The following is a 23,313-nucleotide window of genomic DNA, read 5'->3' as shown; positions in this document are numbered from 1 at the left end:
AAAATGTGATAAAGGTGCAATTTCAAGTCAGTGTGGAAAGGACAACTTAAAAAATAATAAATACTGTTGGATCAATTGGGAAGAACTGAAGTTAAGCAATTTACAACATATAAAAATAAGTTTCAGATGGATTAGGAGTATAAATATAAAAATTAAACCTGTAAGAAAATTAGAAAAAAATTATACGGAGGAGATTCAAAATCATGGTGGGAGGGTATTCCCCAGCCATATAAAAATAATAGATCAGATTGCCTGAAAATTTTAACTTTGACAGAGTGGAAAAAGGTTAAAAGACAAATGACAAACTGAGAGAAATAGATGTCACACATATATGAGACCAAGGAAACGACAAAGACATGGAGAGAGGAAGCAGATGGAGTGTTTAGGAACACAGTTCACTGTCACCCACGTACAGGAAACATGGCTTGCCTTGTCACGTCCCAGAAATGGGCTAAGTGATGGACTTGGATGATTATTTTTTTCTCTAGGTTTTCCTGAAATTTTCCTTTAAAAAAAAAAAAAAGATTGCGTGCTGTCTGAAATTAAATTTAAAAAAATAATTGTTTAACAACTAAAAAGTCTGGCCTGCCTTATATTGTTCCCTGTTTGGCGTGTCAGTGTTCCACCAGCTTTATTTTAGATTTATGAGGGGAGGCACCGGGACTTTTGCTTCCTTTGTGTCACCACGGTACCCATTACACACTGAGTCCTTACAGATATTGAAAAAAAAATGCTCACGTATTGGATAAAACAATGTTGATCCTGTAGGTGTGGGAGACCTGCGTGCCTGAGGGCACCTGAGGGCCTTGCACTCCCTCATTACACACGTCGCCCCATCCTCTATCCCATTTCCAGCCCTATACCTCACTCCATCCGGCTGGTACAAATGACACGCAGGAATTCATTCCTGGCGCGCGCGTCAGCGTGCCTCCTGCGTCTCCACGTCTGTTGCTCGCCTGGGCACGCCCCCACCCCGCCCCGTCGCTTGTTGTGTTGTCATCACGTGGCCGGGGCGGGCCCTGACGTCAGGGCCAGGGGAGGGACTGCGCAGGCGCAGAAAAGGGGGCGGGGGACTCGGCTTGTTGTGTTGCTGCCCGAGAGCTGGAGACGGTCCTGCTGCGGCCGCAGCACTTCCAGCCGCCTGACAATGTCGTCTCACTTGGTAGAGCAGCCGCCGCCCCCGCACAACAACAACAACAACTGTGAGGAAGGGGAACAGTCTCTGCCCCCGCCAGCCGGCCTCAACAGTGAGTGCGGGGCCGGGGGGCTCGGTAAAGGGGATGGGGGAGGAGGAACTGCTTGGGCCGCCGCGGCCAGCTCCGCGCGGGGAGCGGGAGGAGAAGGCAGCCCATTGGTAAAGGCCGAGGATGTGGAGATGACTGACAGGTCCCCTCACCTGTCAGGAGACGCTGCTCCTGTCTTCTTCCTGACCTGGCTCAGCTCCCTCCCGGGGTCTTGGGTGCGGGGCTGCTTGGGTTCGCCGTTGGGGAGGGTGGGTGGGAAGACAGGGGATCGAGCGGATCCCACCTCTGGTGTGCCCCTGAGCACAGCCAATCGGGGCGTGGAGGGGCCGGCCTTGGGGTTCGGGGTGGGAGGGTGGGCGGAGCGGGCAGCCTAGGGGACGTGGGCAGGGATGGGGACGTGCGGCGGGGACGCCGGGGGATGGACGCGGGCGACGGGCCGAGGGGAGGGGGCGGTCGAGGGACGGGCGGGAGGTGAAGTGTGCGGCGGGGCTTGGGCCAGGCGCGGCTGACCCCACCTCACTGGGTCGGCCCTCCCCCAGGACTCAGAATGTGAGCCCTCTTGTTGCGTTCCTTTGTTAGCACAAGCTGGCCAGGAAAATTATTTGGTAATTCGGTGGTTACTTGTATCACGTGGGGGGGGCGGGGGTGAGGAGGCTATGCTACTTTTTTTTAAAAGATGTTTCAGAGTTGCTCAAGTTTGTGTGTGTGTGTGTGTGTGTGTGTATGTGTGCTTAACGGTGGGGTTGTGTGTCGTGTAAACCTGATTATGAACAGCTTGAACCATCCAAGACTGCACAGAAAACGGAGTCTGCGGCAATGAATTTTCAGGCATGGGATTAAAAATACATTGGTACACTGGGGCGGTTGTAAGTTAATGGCAGTATCGAATTACGATCAACTGCAGTTGCTTTTCCTAACATTCTGGTGGTTAGACATCTTGTTCTAAGGTTATTCCGTGTTGTCTTTAAAGCTCGCTTGAAAGTCTTGGAAAGGTTCTTACCTAACCTTCCTGTAATTTACCTTTTGAAAGAGGTGGTTGGGACAGTTAGCATATGGCCAGATGAAATCCTTTAAAAATCAGTTGGATGCTTAAATGACATTCAGAGGCACTGCGAGATCTTTCATCAGAGGGAGGTATTCCAGCATGGCCTAACAATTATTTTAGGGAAGACAGTTCCTGTCCTCACAAGATGGGGATAGAACTTAAGTGTTTTTAGGATGTTTTCATTGTTTATTGCTTTTGCTCCATCTTTTGATTAGTGATTCAATGTTGACTTATCAAAACTTTGAAGTGTCTTATGTTCCAGAATGTAAGATTTAGATGTTATTTCCCACAGCAAATTAAGATTAATTTCTGTCTTTTAATGTAATTTGCTTCACATATTAATATGCATTTTAAAATTATTTACCTGTTTTTAGCATACTCTTTTAGAAGCATGTGACTTTAGAATGGGCAGAAACTTTAGCGATAACTCTCCACTTTTATTTACTGGTAAAGAAACAGGTCTGTTTAGAATGGATAAAAAACAAGGTCCAAATGTGTAGCACTGGCAACTATATCCAATCTCCTAGGATAAATCATAATGGAAAAGAATATAAAAAAAGAATGTGTATATGTGTATAACTGAGTCACTTTGCTGTACAGCAGAAATTAATTCAACATTGTAAATTACCTATATTTCAATTAAAAAAAAAAAAAGAAACAGGTCTAGAGTAAAGTGTGTTGTCCAAGTTCACGGCAGGCTAGGTCCTAGAGCTGAGGTTTTACTTTCACCCAATCTAGTGTTCTTTTCAGAATACTTCTTTTCAGTGGCCCACAATCCCCTGATTATGTGTGTTTCTTACTCTCCCAGTGTTATCCCACCTACTATATAGAGGTGACCTGCCTATCAATCTCTTTTTAATATGCCGTTTCTTAATTGTACCCAAGTTTTCCTGTGATACTTACAAGGTAGCTGTTTGGTCAGTATGTGTACCTGACTTCATAGAAAGCAAAGGAATTTTTCTTTTCCTTTGACCATGTAACAGAAAAATGGGGTGAGCTCTGCGTGATGGTTTTCCTGTGTCCTGACAGACGTCTGAGGTCTTTGATGTCCTTGGCCAATCAGGTGCTGCTACGTTGGTATTAGCTCTTACAGAAGTGCAAGAACGCTCAGCCTGTGTGTGATATCAAAATGTTGCTTTGGGAAATATGCTAGATAGAAAGTATTTTATTTGGGCTAGAGTGTGTTGCTTTTAACTGTTACTGAAAAGCTTTCCGATAGTGCCACATTTCATTACGCTCCTCTCGCCTTTTACTCTGTTTTTTAGCTCGTTATACACTGGACTGAACAAAACAAGAAGTCTTATTGATTCCTTCGAGTGATTTTTGGACACTGAGCAAAACAACTTATTCAGGCATCTAATACTATCCAAATTGCTGATAAGTGAAAGTTCTTTGTTGGGTAAAGTTGCACAACTCTGAAAAACAGGAGGTGAACTCATTGTACAGATTATCTCTGGCTTGGGATTTTATCTTTAGTTCAGGGGTCAAAGCAGAGTTTTAATAGCAAATTATTGAAATATTTGGAATAAGGAAACTTTTCTCTGATCTTTTTTTTTAAGTTTATCCTTGTATGGGGCCTGTTTGCTTTCATTACAAATTAGTGGGCAAATATCTGAACTACTTCCAAAGTTAAAAGTATATTTTCCAGTTGGTAGTTTTATTCTAGAGAAAACTATCAAGTTACTTAAGAATATTGGACATTTATGTCATAAAATTCGGTACGTAATATGAGGGAAATTACGGTAGTAATAAAATTCTCGTCATTGTTTCACATAGGAAGTACAGCTTTTTTTTTTTTTTTTTTTTAGCACAGGCTTTTTAATCTTTTTAAACATCTTTACCTATGATGTACTTGCTTCATCAGTATGGCAAGGAGGCTTTTAAGGCTATGACATGTGGAACTTCAGTGCCATATAATACTTTTTTTTTTTTTTAGAAAAACATCAGTGACTGTTCTCAGTCTGGATTCCAAAGTCAGGTACTTGAAATAAAATAAAGGTTTTGAGGAAAGAAAATAAGACATAATGAAATGTGTTAACCCTGGTTAGAATGAGTTACACATGGAATTGAAACGTTGGGGAAGATATGAGAAATACTCTTTATCCTTTTCTCTCTCCCCCCATTCCCTTGCTGTCCTTGCAAGAGGATTGAACTGCTGATTATAAAATTATAAAGAGTAAATACAGCATGCAGTCATGAATGTAATCACAATTATTGGACCAACTTTCACGATGAACTGTATTACAGAATCTAGAAGTGTGCATCTCTGAATCCTTTTAGCAGTTCTCAGACTTAAACTAGAAAATATCTCCTGTAGTGTATATATGTACAGCCTGGCGTAAGAGTTTGTAGTTTTTTAATATAATAGAAAGAGCCTCCAGTTTTTAATTTTAAAACTTAATTATTAGGAAGAGAATTCGCTCTGAGATTTTTTTCTACATTGTACTGCTTGGACAGCATAATGCTCATATCTTGTTTCCTTTCCAAGTAAAAAGGGACTTTTTGATTTTTTTCCATTTTACTCAGAAGATAAAGCTATGTTCTAACTTTCTCTGCAGCACTGATTATTTCCATAGATGATATTACTGGAAGAGAATTAAGAGTTAAAGGAAATCTACCTTTTTAAGGCTTTTAACGGATATTGCCAGATTACCCGGCAGAATGTTCACGGAAGTCCTGGTTGTAATAACAAAATATTAGAAACAATCATTTGGGTAATGTTTAACCATTGCCATTTGGATAATGGTTAAAGCATTGTGTATCTTTATGATGGGATGCAGTGCAGCTCAAAAGAATAAAGTAAGGTAATGTATTTTGACATTGAAAGACATCAACAATTTTGTTAGGTAAGACACTACAGAAAAATATGTATAGTACAATTCCATTTTTTTAAAAAAAAAAAAAAGCAAAGCACAAAAACCAGAATTATTCTCTGGAAGTCTACATATGAAACTATTAAAAGTAGTTTCCTTTAGGACTAGGAATGGGAGGTTGGGAGGAGAGGTATTAATTTTTCCTTCATGTACTGATGAATGCATTAAGTTTGTAATAAGAAATGTTTTTTAAAAGATACCGAGTATAATTATAATAGTAACTAACACACAGCTCTTATTATGTGCTTGGGACTGTTTGTGTTTTATTCCTGTCATCCTTGCAACAACCCTTTGAGGTACACATGGGGGTGTTGTTTGTTGTTTGTTTTGTTTTGTTTTCCACTGTGTGCAGGCAACCATTCTGTGCCAGTTTTTTAATTGAGGTGTAATTGACATATAACATTATATTAGTTTCAAGTGTACAAAATAATAGTTTTATTTATTTATTCATTCATTTTGAAATGATCACCACAGTAAGTCTAGTTAACATTCATCACCACACATTGTTATGAAAAATTTTTTTTCTTCTGATGAGAACTTTTAAGATCTATTCTCTTTTCTTCCACATATACGTTACAGTTATTAACTGTAGTCACCATGCTGTACATTACATCCTCAGGACGGACTTCTCACTGGAAGTTTGTACCTTTTGACCACTTTCTGGTAAATACAGTTATTAACCCTATTTTATAGGTGGGAAAACTGAAACGCAGGTTAAGTGACCTGTCTAGGCTGTGACAATTTGATGTGATAGAAGGGGAGTCTTTGACAACTGGACATGATAGAAGGTAGAAGGAGAGTCTGGCTTCAGTCTGTGCTCTTCGTCACTATGCTAATACATGCCTGATAGATATTGTCTGCCTTGAGTAGGGATGCCTTCAGTTACACTACAGGGTGTTAAGGCAATTACAGGTCATTTTCACTGAGCTTTTCTAGGTGTGTCTCCTCAAGTTCCTACATTATGATTGCTTACATATATTTAATGTAGAAAGTAGAATTTGGATATGGGTTTGGAAGTCCTTCAAAAAAGCAAGGTCTCGAAAACCTGATATTGTTACAGCCTTTTTCCTCTCTGATCATCTGCTTCAACTGAATGTTAATTGTATTTTAGGGAAGACTGGCTTCCACAGAAACTCATCTAGAACTCCTGGTTCCTTGGTTCTGCTTCTGCCAGAGCAACTCCAGCCTTTTGTTTATTTTTTTTCACATTGGGCTTCTGTACAAGAAGAACTGGTCCCATTGGTGTAAAATGTTTGACAGTCCTAGAAAGAGTGGAAGTAAGAAAAAAACAGATTGTTCATCATATACCTCTTTCTTTCGCTCTTTGCAGTTAAAATATTTTTCAGAGCTCTGAATTTAGGGATGCTTTTGGTATATTTCTATGCATTCCAGAGGCACTCCACAAATATTTAAATGACCTTCAGTGTTAGATCTTTCTTAGCTATTCTAGTTGAATTTCTTCATCCATTTTGAGTTGTCTAGTCTGTGTCCATTTTTGTGTGTGGAGAGAACTAGATCGCAGAGATGCCATGCAGTTGGGTTGTTTGGCAGTACAGTCCCAAAGAATCAGGGATGATAATGGGACTCTGACAGCCACTGGGACCACCTTGGAGGGAAAGGAAGGAAAGGGTAACTTCATTCTTAGAGGGCAAACGCTGTTCTAAGTACGTTACAAATATCAGCTCTTTTAACTAGTGTATAGATGAGCATCTCCTGTTTACTAGGCACTTTACCTGTGTTCCTCTGTTTAATCCCTTTCAACTCTGGGAGGAAGGTACTGTGTTATCTCTGTTTTACAAATGAGGAAACCAAAGCTCAGAAAGTCATAGTAAGTGGGAGTCAGATTTCCGACCAGGGCTACCTTTGAGCTTTTTCTTCGTAGACAGGTGATGTCAAGTTCACTTCTGGGTCTGGACCTCATTTAGAGTGCATTTTAGGGTTTGAGCCTGTTATTCCGATTTATGGATGGAAGACTGTTCAGCCACAGAACTCTCTCTAACACTTCTGCTTGGAGTTTAGAGAAATGGCTCCACCAACCTGCTTGGTTACGTTTTCTGAAACAAAATTTGTTGTAAGGAATGGAAATTATGAAAAGAAAAATATACCACTCTCTCTTTCTGTTATGAAGTTGATTTATTGGCTGCTGTTGTCAATTCTCACTAAAATTAAAGGACCATCACGTAGTCAGCAAACTCATGGAGCCAATATTATCAAGACCAGTCCAAATTACCAGGGCCCATCCCCTTTCCTGTGGCTCCACCTTCTTTGACTTGTTCGCCTGAGGCAACGTCAGTGTTGCTGGTAGCAGGTGCCTGGTTTTCTCTCCCAAACCAACAAGGCTTCATGAAAACCCTAGAAAGTGGAAACTTGTGGGTGAGAAGAGAGAAAAGACAAGTTTGCAAGGTATGTTTAGCACATAGAGAAAGAAAAAGGAGCAGGAAGAGTGAGGTATAAAGGAAGGGAAGAAACTAATTTGTGGGATAGGGAATAAAGCTTTTTTCAGTTTTTAGCATTCTCAACTGACTTAGTTAAGAGCCAGCTGCATTCATTTTTATGCTCCAGACTAGTACGCAAATGGAAATGTTTATGTTCAAATTTAAGTTTCCTCTTCAGGAGCTTCTCAATTGTTTGCGCTAATTAGGGCACAGTTGTTAATGTACTTAGATAATCTTTATGAAGTTTCTAAGCCACATGGAGCGGATACAACTAAATAGCTGAGGTAGACTGTGGGGGAAAATATATATGTAACTAAAATATTAAAGATGTAAGTAGCCTCTCTGGTAACACAGTCACTATTTATTTTTTGAAAAGCAACCTACAGGTTTTCAGTAAAGTGTTTATTGTATATAAATTAAGCTTTAACCAGAGAGAAAATTGGCTGAAAGACACATTTTCTGAGATGCTCATTTCAGAGTTCCAGCTTCTTCTAAATCGGTTGATTGCACGAGCTCCTTCAGGAGCAGAACTATATAGATTCTCAGACGTTTATTGCTCCTTGTTTATTTTCTTCAGAATACTTTGGCATTTGGTTTGAGGCGAGCCAGAATTCTTATCTGAATTCACCAAATTCACATGGTGTGTGTGCACGAGAGCCTCCTGTTCTGCTGTGGTTAACTGCAGTTATCTGACTTGTCCAACAGGTTCCTGGGTGGAGCTCCCCATGAACAGCAGCAATGGCAATGATAATGGCAATGGGAAAAATGGGGGGCTAGAACACGTACCCTCCTCATCCTCAATCCACAATGGAGACATGGAGAAGATTCTTCTGGACGCACAACATGAATCCGGACAGAGTAGTTCAAGAGGCAGTTCTCACTGCGACAGGTGAGATCCTCGTTTTGGTGGAATTCTGGAAATGGCTGGGTTGCAAGGTTCATCCCCATTAGGAAAAATGAATCGCTTACATCGTCATTTGACGAAATAGAACTCCTGATTTCTTTTGCAGTGTGCGTATTTAAATCAGACAGCCAGTTGACAAAGACACGAGTGCCCACTTTTTGCTTAGATTAAATCAGTTTTCTTAGATTGTACCGTATTCAGATGTTTACCAGTTTAAAAGTCAGTGGTATGAAGGTTTACTTACAGAATTAATCTTTCTCCCATTTTCCTTTGTCCTTTCATAGATCTCTTTCTGCCTTGAATATGCTTACCTCTGTGTATGTCTGTCCTCCCTTCTAGACCGTGAGGCTTTGAAAGGCAGGGATCCTGTTTCATCTCCTCTGAACTCTTGACAGTGATGTTGCTGGCATACAGCAGACACTCAGTAAATGTTTGAGTTGTAGGAACTACAAGTTGATCCAAGTTAAAGCAGTATTTGCACAGTGGAAGCACCAGCCAGGGTCTGTAAAGATACAGAAGTCTATTGCGTTTCCTCAGAGTTCAGAGGAAGTTTTATTTCAAACCTCGTTTTTCTGTATTTGGCTTGGGGAAACCAGTTCTGATTAAGGACTGCTTATGGTGAAAGAGTTAAGGATACAGATGTGTATAAGGAGAATGAAACTGAGTTGTTAGTTTATTTTTCAGTCCAAGCTTCTCCTTTTTTCCAGAGGGACTAGGTATTAAATGATATAGTGGTATATTGAACAATTCTTAGACCAGTGACAGCCATAGTATTAGCATTCTGGGGTATTGGATGATCTTCTGACTAAAGGTTCACTGATATTGAGAGATGGCTTTGGATGAAAATTGCTGGTTTTAGGCCCTGTTTGGTGAGAGAGCTAGAAGAAAAAGTTCACTGATATTGGCCATATAGAAAATGCGGATACACAGGAAATAGATTAAGGAAACATCTAAAACTGTAAACAGTGATTATCTCTAGGAGATGGAATGATGGCCATTTGTTTGCTTTCGAATTTTTATACTTTGTAAGATTGTTTAGAGTACATATTATTTCTTATCGGAAAAGGTAGAAAAGGAGAATCAGGAGTTAAATCATGTTCGAAGTTCCTGCATGACTTATGATCCACTGATGTTACCAAGGCCACAGAGGACTGGTCTGACGGCTCTGTGGCACCACTGCCACCATGTCACATTGCTCACGTGTCCCTGTGCCTCTGAAGAGCCGGGGATGGCTCTTGTCATGAGCAGAAGTGGAGCAGATGGCTCTTCTCTGAGCAGCTTGCCCCCAATTCTCGGAGCTACAGGATTAGTCTCTTTTTGAGAATCATGTTTATATTATGTTACATTTATATTATGGGACTCGCTGATGGGTTTCTGAAGTTTTCTGCTGGTCATGGGCCTGTTGATAAGGCTTTTATTATGTGTTCAAATACGTGACCCTTAATCGTTGGTGCTGGTGAGTCCCTTAACCTGCTGTTCACTTGGTGCTGTCATTGAGCAAAGAAAAGCTCACCTGCCCACCCTTCTGGTCATCTTACGTCATTTATGGTTGCAGTTGTACTTGGAATTGAATGTGAATTCATCTTCCCATGATCATGTTTCAGTTAGGTTTCTAAACATGTGGATTGAGGTGTGGCAGACACTCGTGGACACTTTCCTGTTCTCCGCTTATGCAGCGACAGACTCGGGGTTACCGGTCACCTCTCGGAGGCGGCCCCGAACTCTGGCTTAGTACTGCTCTCCGGCGATATCTAACACTTGATCACTTTAAAAGGTCTTCACAATGCATGTCATCTGAACTGCCAACATCTCTATATTTGAATTTGTTAAGAAGTGTTGCTTCTAGGCGGAAATGTTTTAGGATTGTTGGCTGTTAGTCCCCAAGTTAATTTATGTATATTTTCAATTTAAAAACTATTCTGTAGGTATATTTTTGTCACTGTGGTGGTGGTTAGATTACCGCTGTGTGTTTTGCTTTGTGCTCCAGCCTATTGTAGGAGTTGCCAGCCTACACACTAGATTCACCCAGGGAGCTTTTAAAAATACCAGTGCACAGACCCCATCCCTAGAGATTCTTGTTCTGTTGTCAAGACATGAGAAAATTTTAAAAGCTCCCAGCTGATCCTAATGTGAGCCAGGATAGTAATGCATTCCAGATTGTTACCAGTGAAATGTTGAGTATTTTTCTAAGTGAGCTTGGTGCCAGTGGTAAGAAGAGTATAAAGTAGAGCTGTACATCTCTTGAATTCTTGACTTGGTCATTCTGCTGCCTTGACCTGGTCATGGCTGTGTGAGGCTGGTCCTTAACTTGATCTCTGGTTGTGAATCCAACAGTGTTATGAGCATAATGACGGTACACTGAGGATGACAAGAGTCCCTCGTTCTACTTGGTTTCTGTGCTATAGCCTGAGATTTCTAGTTCAAGACAAAAATTTTCTAAATACGTTGATATGATGGTTTGATATAGAACCAGCTTTTCACTTTTCCTACCCCCATTTAAGAATCTCCTGTGTCAGTTATGATAGTCAAAGACTCCTAGGCCTAACATCTGAAACATTTCTGGTGATCTTACTTACTTTCCAGTCAGTCTCACCAGCATCTCTATATATTACCATTGTACACATGCCCTTGACAACGTTAACAGTTAATATCTATTCCTTTGAGCAAGTTAAGCCTGGAGCATCCTTCATGCCCACTTGAGTTTATATTTGGTAAGGTGGGGCGTGTAGTGAAAGATCTAGTGACTTGCTGTGGTTACGCAAGGAATCATTGATAAAGCTAAGAATAGCACTTAGCACACTGTATTCAGCTACTGTATCAAGTACAGCTCGTGACCATATATCTTTGTCTAAAAATTTATCTGTAAGTTTTTATAGTTCTGAGAATATATCTTGTACTTGTTATCACTTGTTATAAGCTCATGTAATTCACTCTGAAATTCTCAAAGTCAGTATTTCTAAAAATGGTTCTCAAACTCTTTGGTCTCCATACTCCTCTACACTTGTAAAAACTATTAGGGACCCCAAAGATCGTTTGTGTATGTGGGTTATATATTTTGATATTTACTATATTAGAAATTAAAACTGAGAACATTAAAAATATGTATTCATTCATTCCAACAATAATAAACCTATTACATGTTAACATAAGTAACTTTTTAAACAAAAAGTAACTTTTCCATAACCAAAAAAATTGGTCAGAATAGTGGCATTGTTTTACATTTATGCAAATCTCTTTAGTGTCTGGCTTAATAGAAAACAGCTGGATTTTCATCTGCTTTTACATTCTTTTTGCCGTGATATTACACATAATATAGCCTTTGGAAAATTTCACTGTACACTCATGAGAAAATGAGAATGAAAAAGGCAAATAAATCCTAATAGTATTATGAAAACAATTTTAATCTCAAAGACCCTTTGAAAGAGTCTTAAAGGGCTGCTTTCACACGTTGAGAACTGCTGGTGAATTATTTAATGATGAAAGAACTTTAAAGAACCCCAAACTAGAGTTTCTGAATTTGAAGACCATTTTATCTTTATTGGAAAAAAGAATAAAAATAAGAAAATGTGACGGTTTTGTGTCTTTAGGTAATATTTCTGTTGCATATTTATCATTGCAAAGGAATTTACCACCACTGAAAAAGTCTAGAACGTTTGGGACTTAGGGTGCTCAATTTCTTTTTTTCTTACATGGGGTTATGGTATACTTTCTGATTTGCTGCTTTTTCAGAGCCATACTATTATAACTTTTAATTTTCTAATTTCCAGTAGAGGCTAATTTATTTGACAAAATGAGAATTAAAACTAATGACTGAATGTGTCTTTCTCTTCTAGCCCTTCCCCGCAAGAAGATGGGCAGATCACGTTCGATGTGGAAATGCACACCAGCAGGGACCATAGCTCTCAGGTGTGTGTGTATGTTTGTTTATTCTTCTGATTTACAATAGGTAATTAGGAAAAATGAAAATCTCTTAAGTAGTCTGTTTTGCTAAAATATAGTAAAGAATATGAAGACTTTAAAAAATAGTTTGAACAATGAAATGTTACTCAGCCATAAAAAAAGAACAAGATAATGTCATTTGCAGCAACGTGGATGGACCTAGAGATTGTCATACTAAGTGAAGTAAGTCAGAGAAGGACAAATATCATATGATATTGCTTATATGTGGAATCTAAAAAAAAAATGGTACAAATGAACTTATTTACAAAACAGAAACAGTCACAAATGTAGAAAACAAACTTAAGGCTACAGGGGGAAGGGCAGAGGAGAGAGAAATTGGGAGATTGGGATTGACATATACACACTACTATATATAAAATAGGTAACTAATAAGGAACTACCGTATAAGCACAGGGAACTCTACTCAATACTCTGTAATGATCTATATGGGAAAAGAATCTAAAAAAGAGTGGATACATGTATATGTATAACTGATTCACTTTGCTGTACAGCAGAAACTAACAACATTTTAAATCAACTATACTTCAATAAAAATTTTAAAAAATAGTTTGAGGCTGTTTTAAGTTATTCAGTTTCTGATGTTGCATTTTATTTATGCTGCTGTGGTTGTCATCGTGCTCCTTTACAGCTCAGAATTTTGGGTCCTATCACCCTAAAAGAATTAGGAAATTCTTGTTTATAATGTATCATTTCAATATTCCAGGCTAGTTTCTTGAGTTTATAAATAGAAAACTGAGACAGACGTCTTATTTAAGGTTACAGAATAAATGAAAGGGAAAGTTGTTGTAGAACCAGGTGTAAAAACTTTTTTGTGTGTGAAATCAAAGCAGTGACTTTCGAGATGACGTTCAACAGCTAGAGATGAAATTCACCTAAATTATGCAGGGTTCTTTAAGGTAAAGAAGTTAAATATAGTTCACTAGGAGTTGACATTGTTGGAAATTTAGATGGGTATAGTATTGAAAGCTTACAAAGGTTTGTGATAAATCAGTAATTGTTGTAAAAGGTTTAGAATGTTCGTAGCCAGCCCTTGACTTTATTGATGTGTCAGATCACCGACAAGTGTCAGATTGCACATTCTTAAGAACAGGAACCATTGTTTTTCTTTCACATGTTAAGGTACTTGAAGAATATATGTTGAATGAATGTTTAAATGAATGCTAACAAAAACACTGTTTTCTGGGGTTCTCACTGGCTCCCTTTGCACTGGAAGTACTTTGCGTGTTACCTTGGATCCACCCAGTATTCTTTGTGTTTCAGAGGCTGCACTGTTTCTCCCTATGTTGACTGTGCTTTATTTGTGCTGTTTTCTGAAACCTAGAAAATCTATGGGACTGAAAGCTAATTTATTTTATGATAAACTTTATACTGTAGAGAAGCTTATAGTAGCAAGCCTCTCATGTAGGGAGTTGACTGACTGGAAATGTGGAATTGCTCATTTCTATGTGTCGATTTTGTCATGTGCAGTAACCTGTAGCTAGTAAAGAGGAGAATATTTAAAGTTTCCGTGGGAAAAAAAAAGTGTACTGAAGAATCTGAAGATGAAGAAATGAAATTAATTCTTCGATGCGGTCTTTCCTGAGGAAGATGTCTCCACCCAAATTGTCTTTTGTACAGGCAGATTGAAAATCCAGAGTAGCATTTCCCAAAACATGTTTTGAGGAACATTTGCTCAATGGGAAGCTCCGTAAGATAGTTTTGAATTCAGATAGTGAGAAATACTGCAGCTCCTAATCTTGCTCACCCTCCACTCCAGTAGTCACAGTGCATAGTAGCACATTAAAGGCTCTGACAGTTCCTGCAGTAAAGAAATCTGTTGACTCTTCCTCGGTATCCTCAGGGCCTTGGTTCCAGGACAGCCCCCTGCCCCCATCCCAATACCGCAATCCTTAGATGCTCAAGTCCTATATATATATATATATATATATGCAGTTGGCCTCCATGTTCGTGGATATGTGACCGACGGGTACTGAGGGCCAACTGTGTTTCTCAAGCTTATTTGACCTTAGATTTCCCTCCCCTTCCACACATACCTTTTTCCCCTAAAAATCTACCTAATAACTAATAACCACAGAGAAGGGCTGTCCTGGCTCATGGGATGGCAGGTGTTAGGCTCACAATTAGGCTCACCTGAGAACTGAATTTTAAGTGGAATTCTAGAGCTGACTGCATCCATCCTAGAACTCCAAAGGAATTTGTGAAATCCAGGAGAGAAAATGGAAGATGCTGGCCTCTTTGTCAGAATATGATAGGATTGCTAGTGTGATCCCTATTCAGAAACAAGTGCCTGAGAAAACACTGGTTATCATCAAGTCGTGGGTAAAGAATATTAACAATCAGATCTGCCAGTTTAAACCAGGTTGTGTTTTCCAAAAAGCAGTCTAACTCCTATAAGAAAAACATTACATCCTTTAGAGTAAGAGTTTTAGTAAGGGAGAAATCAGTAGGTATAATGTATACTTAAACTTTCCAAAAGCCTTTTATATTGCTTGTTTTTAATTGAAGAGATGATAATTTAAAAATTAATTTAGGGTTTGGGAAGATGGGTTTTTTTTTCGTGAATGAGAAGGAAACAGTTAAAAACAGTAAAGGACTATTATGGTACTTGCTCTTACTGAATTTTTTTAGATTGTCCACGTGAGAAATATATGACAATTTTAACCTTTTTAGGAGGAGGAAGGAAAGAAACTAATATTTACTAGATATATTCTAGGTGCTAATTTTTTTTTAAAGGTTTTCCCACTTTAATGTTTTCAGTCCAGTGGAAGAGGTGATACATGCCCAGGCATGAATTGGAAAAAATGAAGCTTTGTCTTAAGTTACTTATCTAAGATCACAAAGCACGTAAGTGATAGAACCAGGACTGAAACCAGGGCTGTCTGGGCCTATGGCCCCTGTTCTACTAAAATAAGTCGATGAATGGGATTGATTTCAGGAGAGCCCACAAGGTCGTGAGAATGAACTAAAACATGTCTGGTGAGCGTGGTACGAGGAAGCCTAAGGTATAATGCATTTAGGAAAAGGATTATTCAAACTGGGCTTTTAAGATGATGGTCCTCAAGAGTCTCAGTTTTGTAGCAGAAAATAGACTGTAGATTGTCTCTCAGAGGCATTGTTCACTGTGTTTCTGGGACCAAAGAGGCCAGCACGGGGTTGGGTATCATTGGAAGATGATACAAACTGAAAATGCCTTTCTTTTCCCTCCTTTAAAACTGTGGCTTATCTGTATCACAGTATATAGTTTAATATCCACATTTAGAGACCTAAGAGAGCTTGAGGTGGGCCAGAGAAGGAAAATGTAAGTGATTAGAAGGTAAGGGACTGCACATGGCAACAGGCTAAAATGATCCGAATCTTCTATCTGAATAGATGTAGGTGTGGAGCGAGGGTTATTGATTTGGATAAAGGCATGAATATCACTTCATTAGATTAAGTGCATTTTTACCATATTCTGAAATTCCAAGAATCAAAAGGGAATTTAAAGCCTAAAACTGGCAAATTTAAGATTAATAAAAGGAAGCAAAGGATAGTAGTGAATGAGGAGAGCTGACAATCGTTATTCTTACTCATTCTAAACTAATCTGGGAATTTTTTTTTTAATAGCCCAAAGATCATCATCTTTAAAATTTCACATAAAATCTTGTTATATTTTCATTCTTTTGGAAAGTATGAAATGTTACCTTGTTCGCAAATTTAAACCTAAATCTTTGAGTGGTTTTAGAAGCGATATTTGAGACCAAAGCTGGCAGCTGAACAGAAGTGACCTGCAGTGTGTTGAATGAGGTATTGTGTGACACAAGCTGATCTATAAGTAAATTGTAACAATTTATTTTTTTTTGATTTAGGATGTTTTCAGATTTACTCCAGAGAGCCAACTCATGATTCTGAGTAATCTCAGTACCCAGTGGAACAAGCTTAATCCTAAAGGCTGCATTGTGTCATTCAGTGGAATTTGCCAAGTCCAGCAGAACTGAATAAGAATGATAGTACCAGAGTAGCAAAAATCCACGGGGATTTTACTTTCTGTTCGATAGCAAAAGGGACCATCTATATTTAGAGATTCTCTGAAGCTACCTTCCTAGGGCAGCTGTTTCATAGAGAATTTTCATAACTACCTACTAAAAAGAATGAAAGTTTGAATTCTATCCAAACAGAATAACAAAACAAAATAGTTCTTTGCTTTGAAACCCTTTGGTTTGAGGTCATAGCATCATATTCCTTAAAACTGAATAAAAAAGATGTGTCAATTTTCATGAATTTCTCATCCCTGTGGGGTGTGTGGAAAGAGAAGCTGTTGGAAATTTTGATTGTTCTTAGCCTGAAACTTTAGGTTATTCACATTAGCAAGAGAAAGGATTTCTTTTTTATTTATTTGATTTGAAAGATGTCAGATTCTTACTCCACATTAAATAAATTACTCTTAAAACTTTTGGCTTAAATAGTTTTGAATAAACCTTGGAAAATGTTTGGATAGCAATTTGTCTAAAAACATGTGATCTCCTTCCAGGGAGTAAAACCTAATGCCTAAGTGTGGGGGCTCTGGAGACAGTTTGCCTAGATTTGAATACTGGCCCTGCTACTTACTGCTTATAGAAACTTAGGTAGTTACTTAATTTATGTCTCAGTTTCCTCATCTGTAAAATGGAATATTAGTAGTTCCTTTTTTTTACAGGGTTGTTGTAAGGTAAAGATTAATGCATGTAAAGTGCTTAGACTGATGCTTGTCTCTTGATAAGTGCTTAATAAATACTATTTATATTATTGTATTATAAGTTATTTACTTCCTCAGCCCATCTCCCAGTTATTTATTTTCTCATCGCTTTATATTTGTTACTGTCTACTTTTTGATATGCTCCCCTTTGTTTTTAATTTTTTTAATTATGAAAAATTTTGGATGCATACAAAAGTAAAGAGGATATTACAGTGGCCCTCCATATATGTATCACCCAGATTCAACAGTTATGAATGTTTTCTGCACTTTAGTTACATTATATCCCAAAATATACTTTTATCAGATTCATATTCTTGTTTTTAATTGAGGAATAATTCAGATTTCAGGTTCATATTCAATGTTTAGATATAACAACAGTGAAACTTACTCAAGTTTTTTTTAAGATATTAAATACTCTGATCTTAGATCATTTTGTTAGCCTTTTTAGAAAAATGGCATCTTTCTTATATAAAAATTACTGATGCACAAGCTTATAATTTTTGTATATTTTCTGTCTAGATTTGTCTTCTGTAGTAGGAAGGATCAGTCTTCCTTTTTCTCCTTTTTTAAAGTGTGATTTCTCCTTTACAGTCAGAAGAAGAAGTTGCAGAAGGAGAGAAAGAAGTGGATGCTTTGAAGAAAAGTGTAGACTGGGTGTCCGACTGGTCCAGTAGACCTGAAAACATTCCACCTAAGTAAGTTGGTACATGTTTCTTTTCAGTGGACACAGTGCATGCAGTGTGGGCCTGCTAATTCCTGAGGTATTTTAAGCAAATGCATTTCTGACACCTGCCTCTGCATTTCTTCCCCTAGGGAGTTCCACTTCAGGCACCCTAAACGTTCTGTTTCCCTAAGCATGAGGAAAAGTGGAGCCATGAAGAAAGGGGGGATTTTCTCTGCAGAATTTCTTAAGGTGTTCATTCCATCTCTCTTCCTTTCCCATGTTTTGGCTTTGGGGCTAGGGTAAGTACTGGTCAGTGCCTCAAGTTTCTCCCATTCATTTTATTCACAGATTTTATTTCCAGCTGTGAGAAATATACATGAAAGAGTTTGTGTTGTTGTCCTTTTAATGTTGTAGCGCAAGTGGGGTGACCTTCAAAGAATTATTGAAGTCGATACATTATTGGTATTGGTTTCCCCCGCTCTCTGAAAATAGAGCATTTCTGTGAAACCTTCCGTAAGCTGAAATGGCGTAAAGTGAAGAAGCAGTTACCTTAGGACACATCTTGCTAACTGATGCACAAAATACATCAAGATAAAACACAGATGCACTCAGACTCAGTTCAGAGCTATGGGGACTGGATGCTGGATGCTGAGATGCTGGTGTGGTTCCCAGCAAGGAGCTTGACAGGGCTGCTCTCACTGCTCGGGGTGTGCTGCCTCTGTAGCAGCTTGCTGCAAAACCAGCATTGTACACTTCATTTTTTGCCTTTTTAAAAAAATAAAAGTGAAAAGCCTCTTCGAATTTCAGTTAGGGAAAACAGGTACTAAGCAAACTGTCAAAAAGTGGGGGATACCTGTCCCAATAAGCATTTTTAATAGTACAGATTTTTTCTTATTTAAAAATAAGTTGTTCATATGATTTAATCCCCTAAATGATCATTTTTAAGTAAGCGCTTCTATATTTGATTATTCTTTTTTTGGGTTTTGTTATTGTTTATAAATTACTCAAGATTAGCTGAGTTTTAAAGTAAACTACTCTTTAGTGTGTAAAGTTGGGGTTGATGTGAACATTTCTATTTCCCAATTGGGAAAATACACCATTTTATTGAGTAGTCCTTGAGTGAAACTGGAAAGTTGGTTGAGGGTACTATTGTTTTCTCTTTGTATTGATAGCATTTTTTTTTCTTCTAAAATCAACCCCACATTTATCTGTAATTCATCATTTTTCAGGCATGTCTTTTAAATTCTTTTTTTTTTGAACAATTGAGGAAATATATTTTTGAAATATTTTAGGAGTTAAACACTTACGGTTAAATATTTTTAAGAAATATCTGCTATTCTTTTTAAGCATGCCCAGTGGGTCATTTTCTGTACATACTGCACAGAAGATACAGCATCTCTTACCTTCCCTTTAAGGAGCTCAGCATATGGGAGAGATGTTCACAGTCATGAACTTGGAAACATACGTGACTTTCCCACATACTCCTTCTGTCTTTCTGGGTGCCTGATCTGCTTTTGTGAGGGTGAGCGCAGTGAGGGCACCCAGCAAAACAGAGAGTGTATGAATACTGTATGGGGTAGGAGTTCACACCCCCTGCAGCACTGACTGTACAGTAGTTCATTTGCCCTCAAGAGGTTGGTTGGCTTTTGTACTTTGAGGTATCTTCCTTCTATGAATCTTAAAACTGTTTCTCTTGCTGGTGTAACTATCGTTATAGATGAATGTAGAGAAAAGGATTTTAAAAAGTATACTTGGTTTTATTATGCTGGGGTATGGGACTGGTTCCATATTTTCCTTAACTTCCTTTATGCTTCTGTTATGTAAGGGTGAAACACTTGCTCGGCATAGGAAAGTAATATCTGGTTGGCCAAAAGATTCGTTCCGGTTTCTCCATAAGATGTTACAGAAAAACCCAAACGAACTTTTTGGCCAACCCAAAATAACGCCCTTAATCCTTAAGAGTTAAACTGTTAGTAAGAGCATTTTAAAGCACTGGCAGCTTTGTAATTTGATATATTACTGTATTTTGTATCTGAAATCTCAGTAGAATTTTTTGTCTACCACAGCGGACCATCTCAAAGGAGGTTGGCTCTGCTTTAAGTCTCTCTGGCTTTGCTTTGTCTAATCACTGCCCCGTGCTGTCCAGTCCTGCCCAATGAGTAAACATAATCATATAAAACCAGTTTAGCTGGCTGATGACTAGCTTTAAGTAAGTCAGTGATGATTTCAGGGTGTTAGGGAACTGTGCACAGAGACCTTCAGAGCCTTTTACGATGGCTGAAAACTTTCATTTGTAAGTACAGTTCAGCCTGTGGACAAGTCAGTATAGAACTGTTGAACAGATGAAGCATGATATCCTCTGTTTCCTTTCAGCATCTACATTGGAAAACGACTGAGCACGCCTTCTGCCAGCACCTACTGAGGGAAAAGAAGAGCCCCTGGGGGGGCGTGTGACTTGTGAAGTGGTGTATTGTCACAGTAGTTTATTTGAACTTGAGACCATTGTAAGCATGACCCAGCCTACACCCTATTTTTACATATCAAAGTTCCAGTAACTCTCAAATCCAGTATTTTATTCAGACTCTGTTGAGGCATTTTACTAACCTCATCTCCTTTTTGGCCTGTAAAACACTTTAGAATTTCCTAAGAGTTTACTGTTGTTTAGAAATTTGCAAGGGCTTCTTTTCCGCAAATGCCACCAGCAGATTATAATTTTATCGACAATGCTATTATCTCCTTTTAGTACCACCAGACTTAGAGCTGCATCATTCATGGTATAAATTTTACTCTTGCAAGGTAACTCCCATCTTTCTCTTAAAAGGAGACCAGGTTAGCAAATGCTATAAAAAGCTTTGTTGTTTTGTTTTTCAAGATAAAGGCAAGCTTCTCTAAGCTTGAATTTATAGTTATTAAAAAAAGAAAACAAAAACAAAAATAAGACACACGAAAAAAATATCCTGGGCAATAAAAAATTATTTTAAACCAGCTTTGGAGCCACTTTTTGTCTAAGCCTCTTAATGGCGCCTTTTAATTTGTAGGAGGCAGGCTATATAAAATGGTAGGTGCAAAGTAGAAGAACTAGAATACATCAGCAGATTTTAATACTAGTATGTTATAATGCTGTCTTTTCTATGGTGTAGAATCTTTATTTCTGGTTAAGGAATGTCTCAGGCCTAGAAATCTATGAAATTGCTTTGGGGATTTTTGTGTGTGTGTTTGTTATTTTTATGTTTATTAGCTGCATGATTTTGAATTTTTTTTCTTTCCTTTTTTCTTTTTTCCTAAGAGGCTTTAGAATGAATTCCAATTTGTGGTATAAATACAGGCTTCTTGTTTTAGGAAGCATCACTTACACTCTGAAGCCTTTAAACTCTGAAGATAATTGTTTCAGAGTTATTTCAAGAACTTGGGCAACTTTGAAAACCAGACTTGGGTTTTGGGAACAGTTGACAGAGTTCTGAAGAGATGCCATTGGTTGTCTTCTGCTCTCTCCCTTTCTCATGTTTACTGTACAACCTGCCCAAGGCGATTCCTGTGATTCTGCAGGCATTGGCCATTTCCTCCTCCTGAAGCCATCTTTTCAGTTACGTTCAACACCTGAAGTTCCAGAACACTCAACAACTTCCTCTAATGGTATACTTTTTGGTTCATTTCTCAGATGTGAAGCTTTAGGACCAAAATATTAGAAAGCATCAGATTTCCCACTTATTTCAAGTAGGTTTATTGGCTTTCCAAACACATAGCATGACTCTGAAGGATACTATTATATGTTTTATATATAAATAATTACTGTTTATGGTATAGACATTGAATATTTAGAGAACCATTGTTAATTTGAAGACTAGTAGTCTATTCAGTAAATAAGGAGCGTCAGGGTTGACTTGAGTAAAAAGCCCTCTAACCACCAGATTTTTCTAGTTTGCAGAAACTGAGTCTTTTTCTCTCTCACATCAAGTTTTGTAAAGTTGATGTGTTATAGTGGAAAATAACAGAGATTAAACAAAACAATTAATTTCTGATTCTTTTTATTCAAGAAAATAAGTGGCTATCTTTAAGAAAGATGATATATCCAAGTAGTTTTCTGAATTCTTTGACTGTTTCTCTTTATAGACTTTGGTGTCTAAATAATTTTGGACATCTTTTTATTATTCCTTGTTTCTATCTTCTTCACAAATCTGATAACACTTGATTTGCCTTCTATAACCTGCTTATTTCAAGTCTTCGTATTTCCTTGGAAAGAAAGTAAATCTGCTGGCCCACTGACTTTGAAAAGCTTGAATAAAATTGGAAAGGCTGGTAAAAGTTAAGAGAACTAAAAAGCTAAACTGTTCTAATATACAATTTATATTACAGTTGGTATGGGAGGAAAAAGTAAAATTACACTTAGAGAAAAGCAACTTTTTACAGGCAACACATTATTCTCTTTTAAAATTCAGTAGTAATCCTATCAGGTATGTGATTGAATTTGGGTATATTTGTGGGTTTTTTCCAACATTGAAAATAAATTTGGTCCTGCCCTTTTTCTTAAATAGCTGTGAAATTTTGGACTATTACTTAATACATTATCACAGTAGAACTTAATCACAAGATGAAATCATGCAGTATTTATTGATAACCTTAACATATGGGATAAATGTTTTGTGGTCCTATGTGTTGAATGGAAACAGATTGTGTGATTGGAGAGTTCGACAATTAACAGTTGACATTTTTAAGATTAATGTTTAAAAAGCTTTACACGTGTTTACAATTTGAGGACGAAAAGGCAGGCTTCATTTTCCTTGTATTTGATGAAAACTGGCCTAAGATATTTGTAAATATAATCAAGAGCAAAACTGCACAAACTTGCACATTGAAACGTGCAGCAAGTTACTTTGAATGCAGTAAAGACATTTACTATTCTAAAAAATGAAAACTGAAGACTTAGCCAGTCAGATGAATTTTCAAGTGAACCAGTTGAAATTATCGGAAATAACTGAGCCAAAGTGATTATGCATTCTTCATCTATTTAGTTAGCACTTTGTATCATTATATACAGTTTACAATCCATGTATAACTTGTAGCTACAAACATTTTGTGCCATTAAAGCTCTCACAAAAGTCTTTCTGTCAGTATATCATTTTGTGTTCCGTGTGTTGCCTGGGAGTTCAGGGGAGATGAGGCCTCACCCGTCTACACACGTTTTCCATCATTAAGCTCCTCAAATCCCAGAGGACCTGCCAGTGTGCCAGTCACATAGGAGTGGATGGTGTTCCTGCCCTCCTGAGGCTGCCACTCCCAGGGAGACAGCCGGATGTAATCATTTATCATGTATGTGGTACTAGGGTGTAACATTCAGAGCATCTGTTCTGCCAGAGAGCAGCGGGTGCTGCTCACAGAGGAGGGGATTTGTTGAAGGACGAGTAAGCGTTCAGCAAATGCAAAAGGGAATTACAAGCATGCCATGGGAAAATACATTCCGGAAATAACGAAGTTCACTG

The 23,313-nt window shown here is 38.2% G+C and overlaps 1 protein-coding gene across 2 annotated transcripts; it reads left to right on the top strand.

Annotated features, from left to right (window-relative positions):
- The first annotated feature begins 1,055 nt into the window (after positions 1 to 1,055).
- Positions 1,056 to 22,935, top strand: BNIP3L (BCL2 interacting protein 3 like). Of its 2 annotated transcripts, none has more exons than XM_057721194.1 (6): positions 1,056 to 1,247; positions 8,303 to 8,486; positions 12,335 to 12,407; positions 17,764 to 17,867; positions 17,986 to 18,135; positions 20,210 to 22,935. In XM_057721194.1, the coding sequence occupies exons 1-6, from the start codon at positions 1,148 to 1,150 to the stop codon at positions 20,256 to 20,258; spliced, it is 660 nt and encodes a 219-aa protein (XP_057577177.1). In that variant the 5' UTR covers positions 1,056 to 1,147; the 3' UTR covers positions 20,259 to 22,935. The 2 variants fall into 2 exon arrangements, with proteins under 2 accessions (XP_057577177.1, XP_057577176.1); XM_057721193.1 differs by lacking the exon at positions 1,056 to 1,247 and adding an exon at positions 6,301 to 6,439 and having other exon boundaries at positions 17,986 to 18,085.
- Positions 22,936 to 23,313: the final 378 nt, after the last annotated feature.

This window comes from Hippopotamus amphibius, chromosome 2 (assembly GCF_030028045.1).
Source record: "Hippopotamus amphibius kiboko isolate mHipAmp2 chromosome 2, mHipAmp2.hap2, whole genome shotgun sequence".
Taxonomy (NCBI): Eukaryota; Metazoa; Chordata; class Mammalia; order Artiodactyla; family Hippopotamidae; genus Hippopotamus; species Hippopotamus amphibius.
The sequence above is the reverse complement of the archived record's forward strand: the minus strand, read 5'-3'. Positions and strand labels throughout refer to the sequence as shown.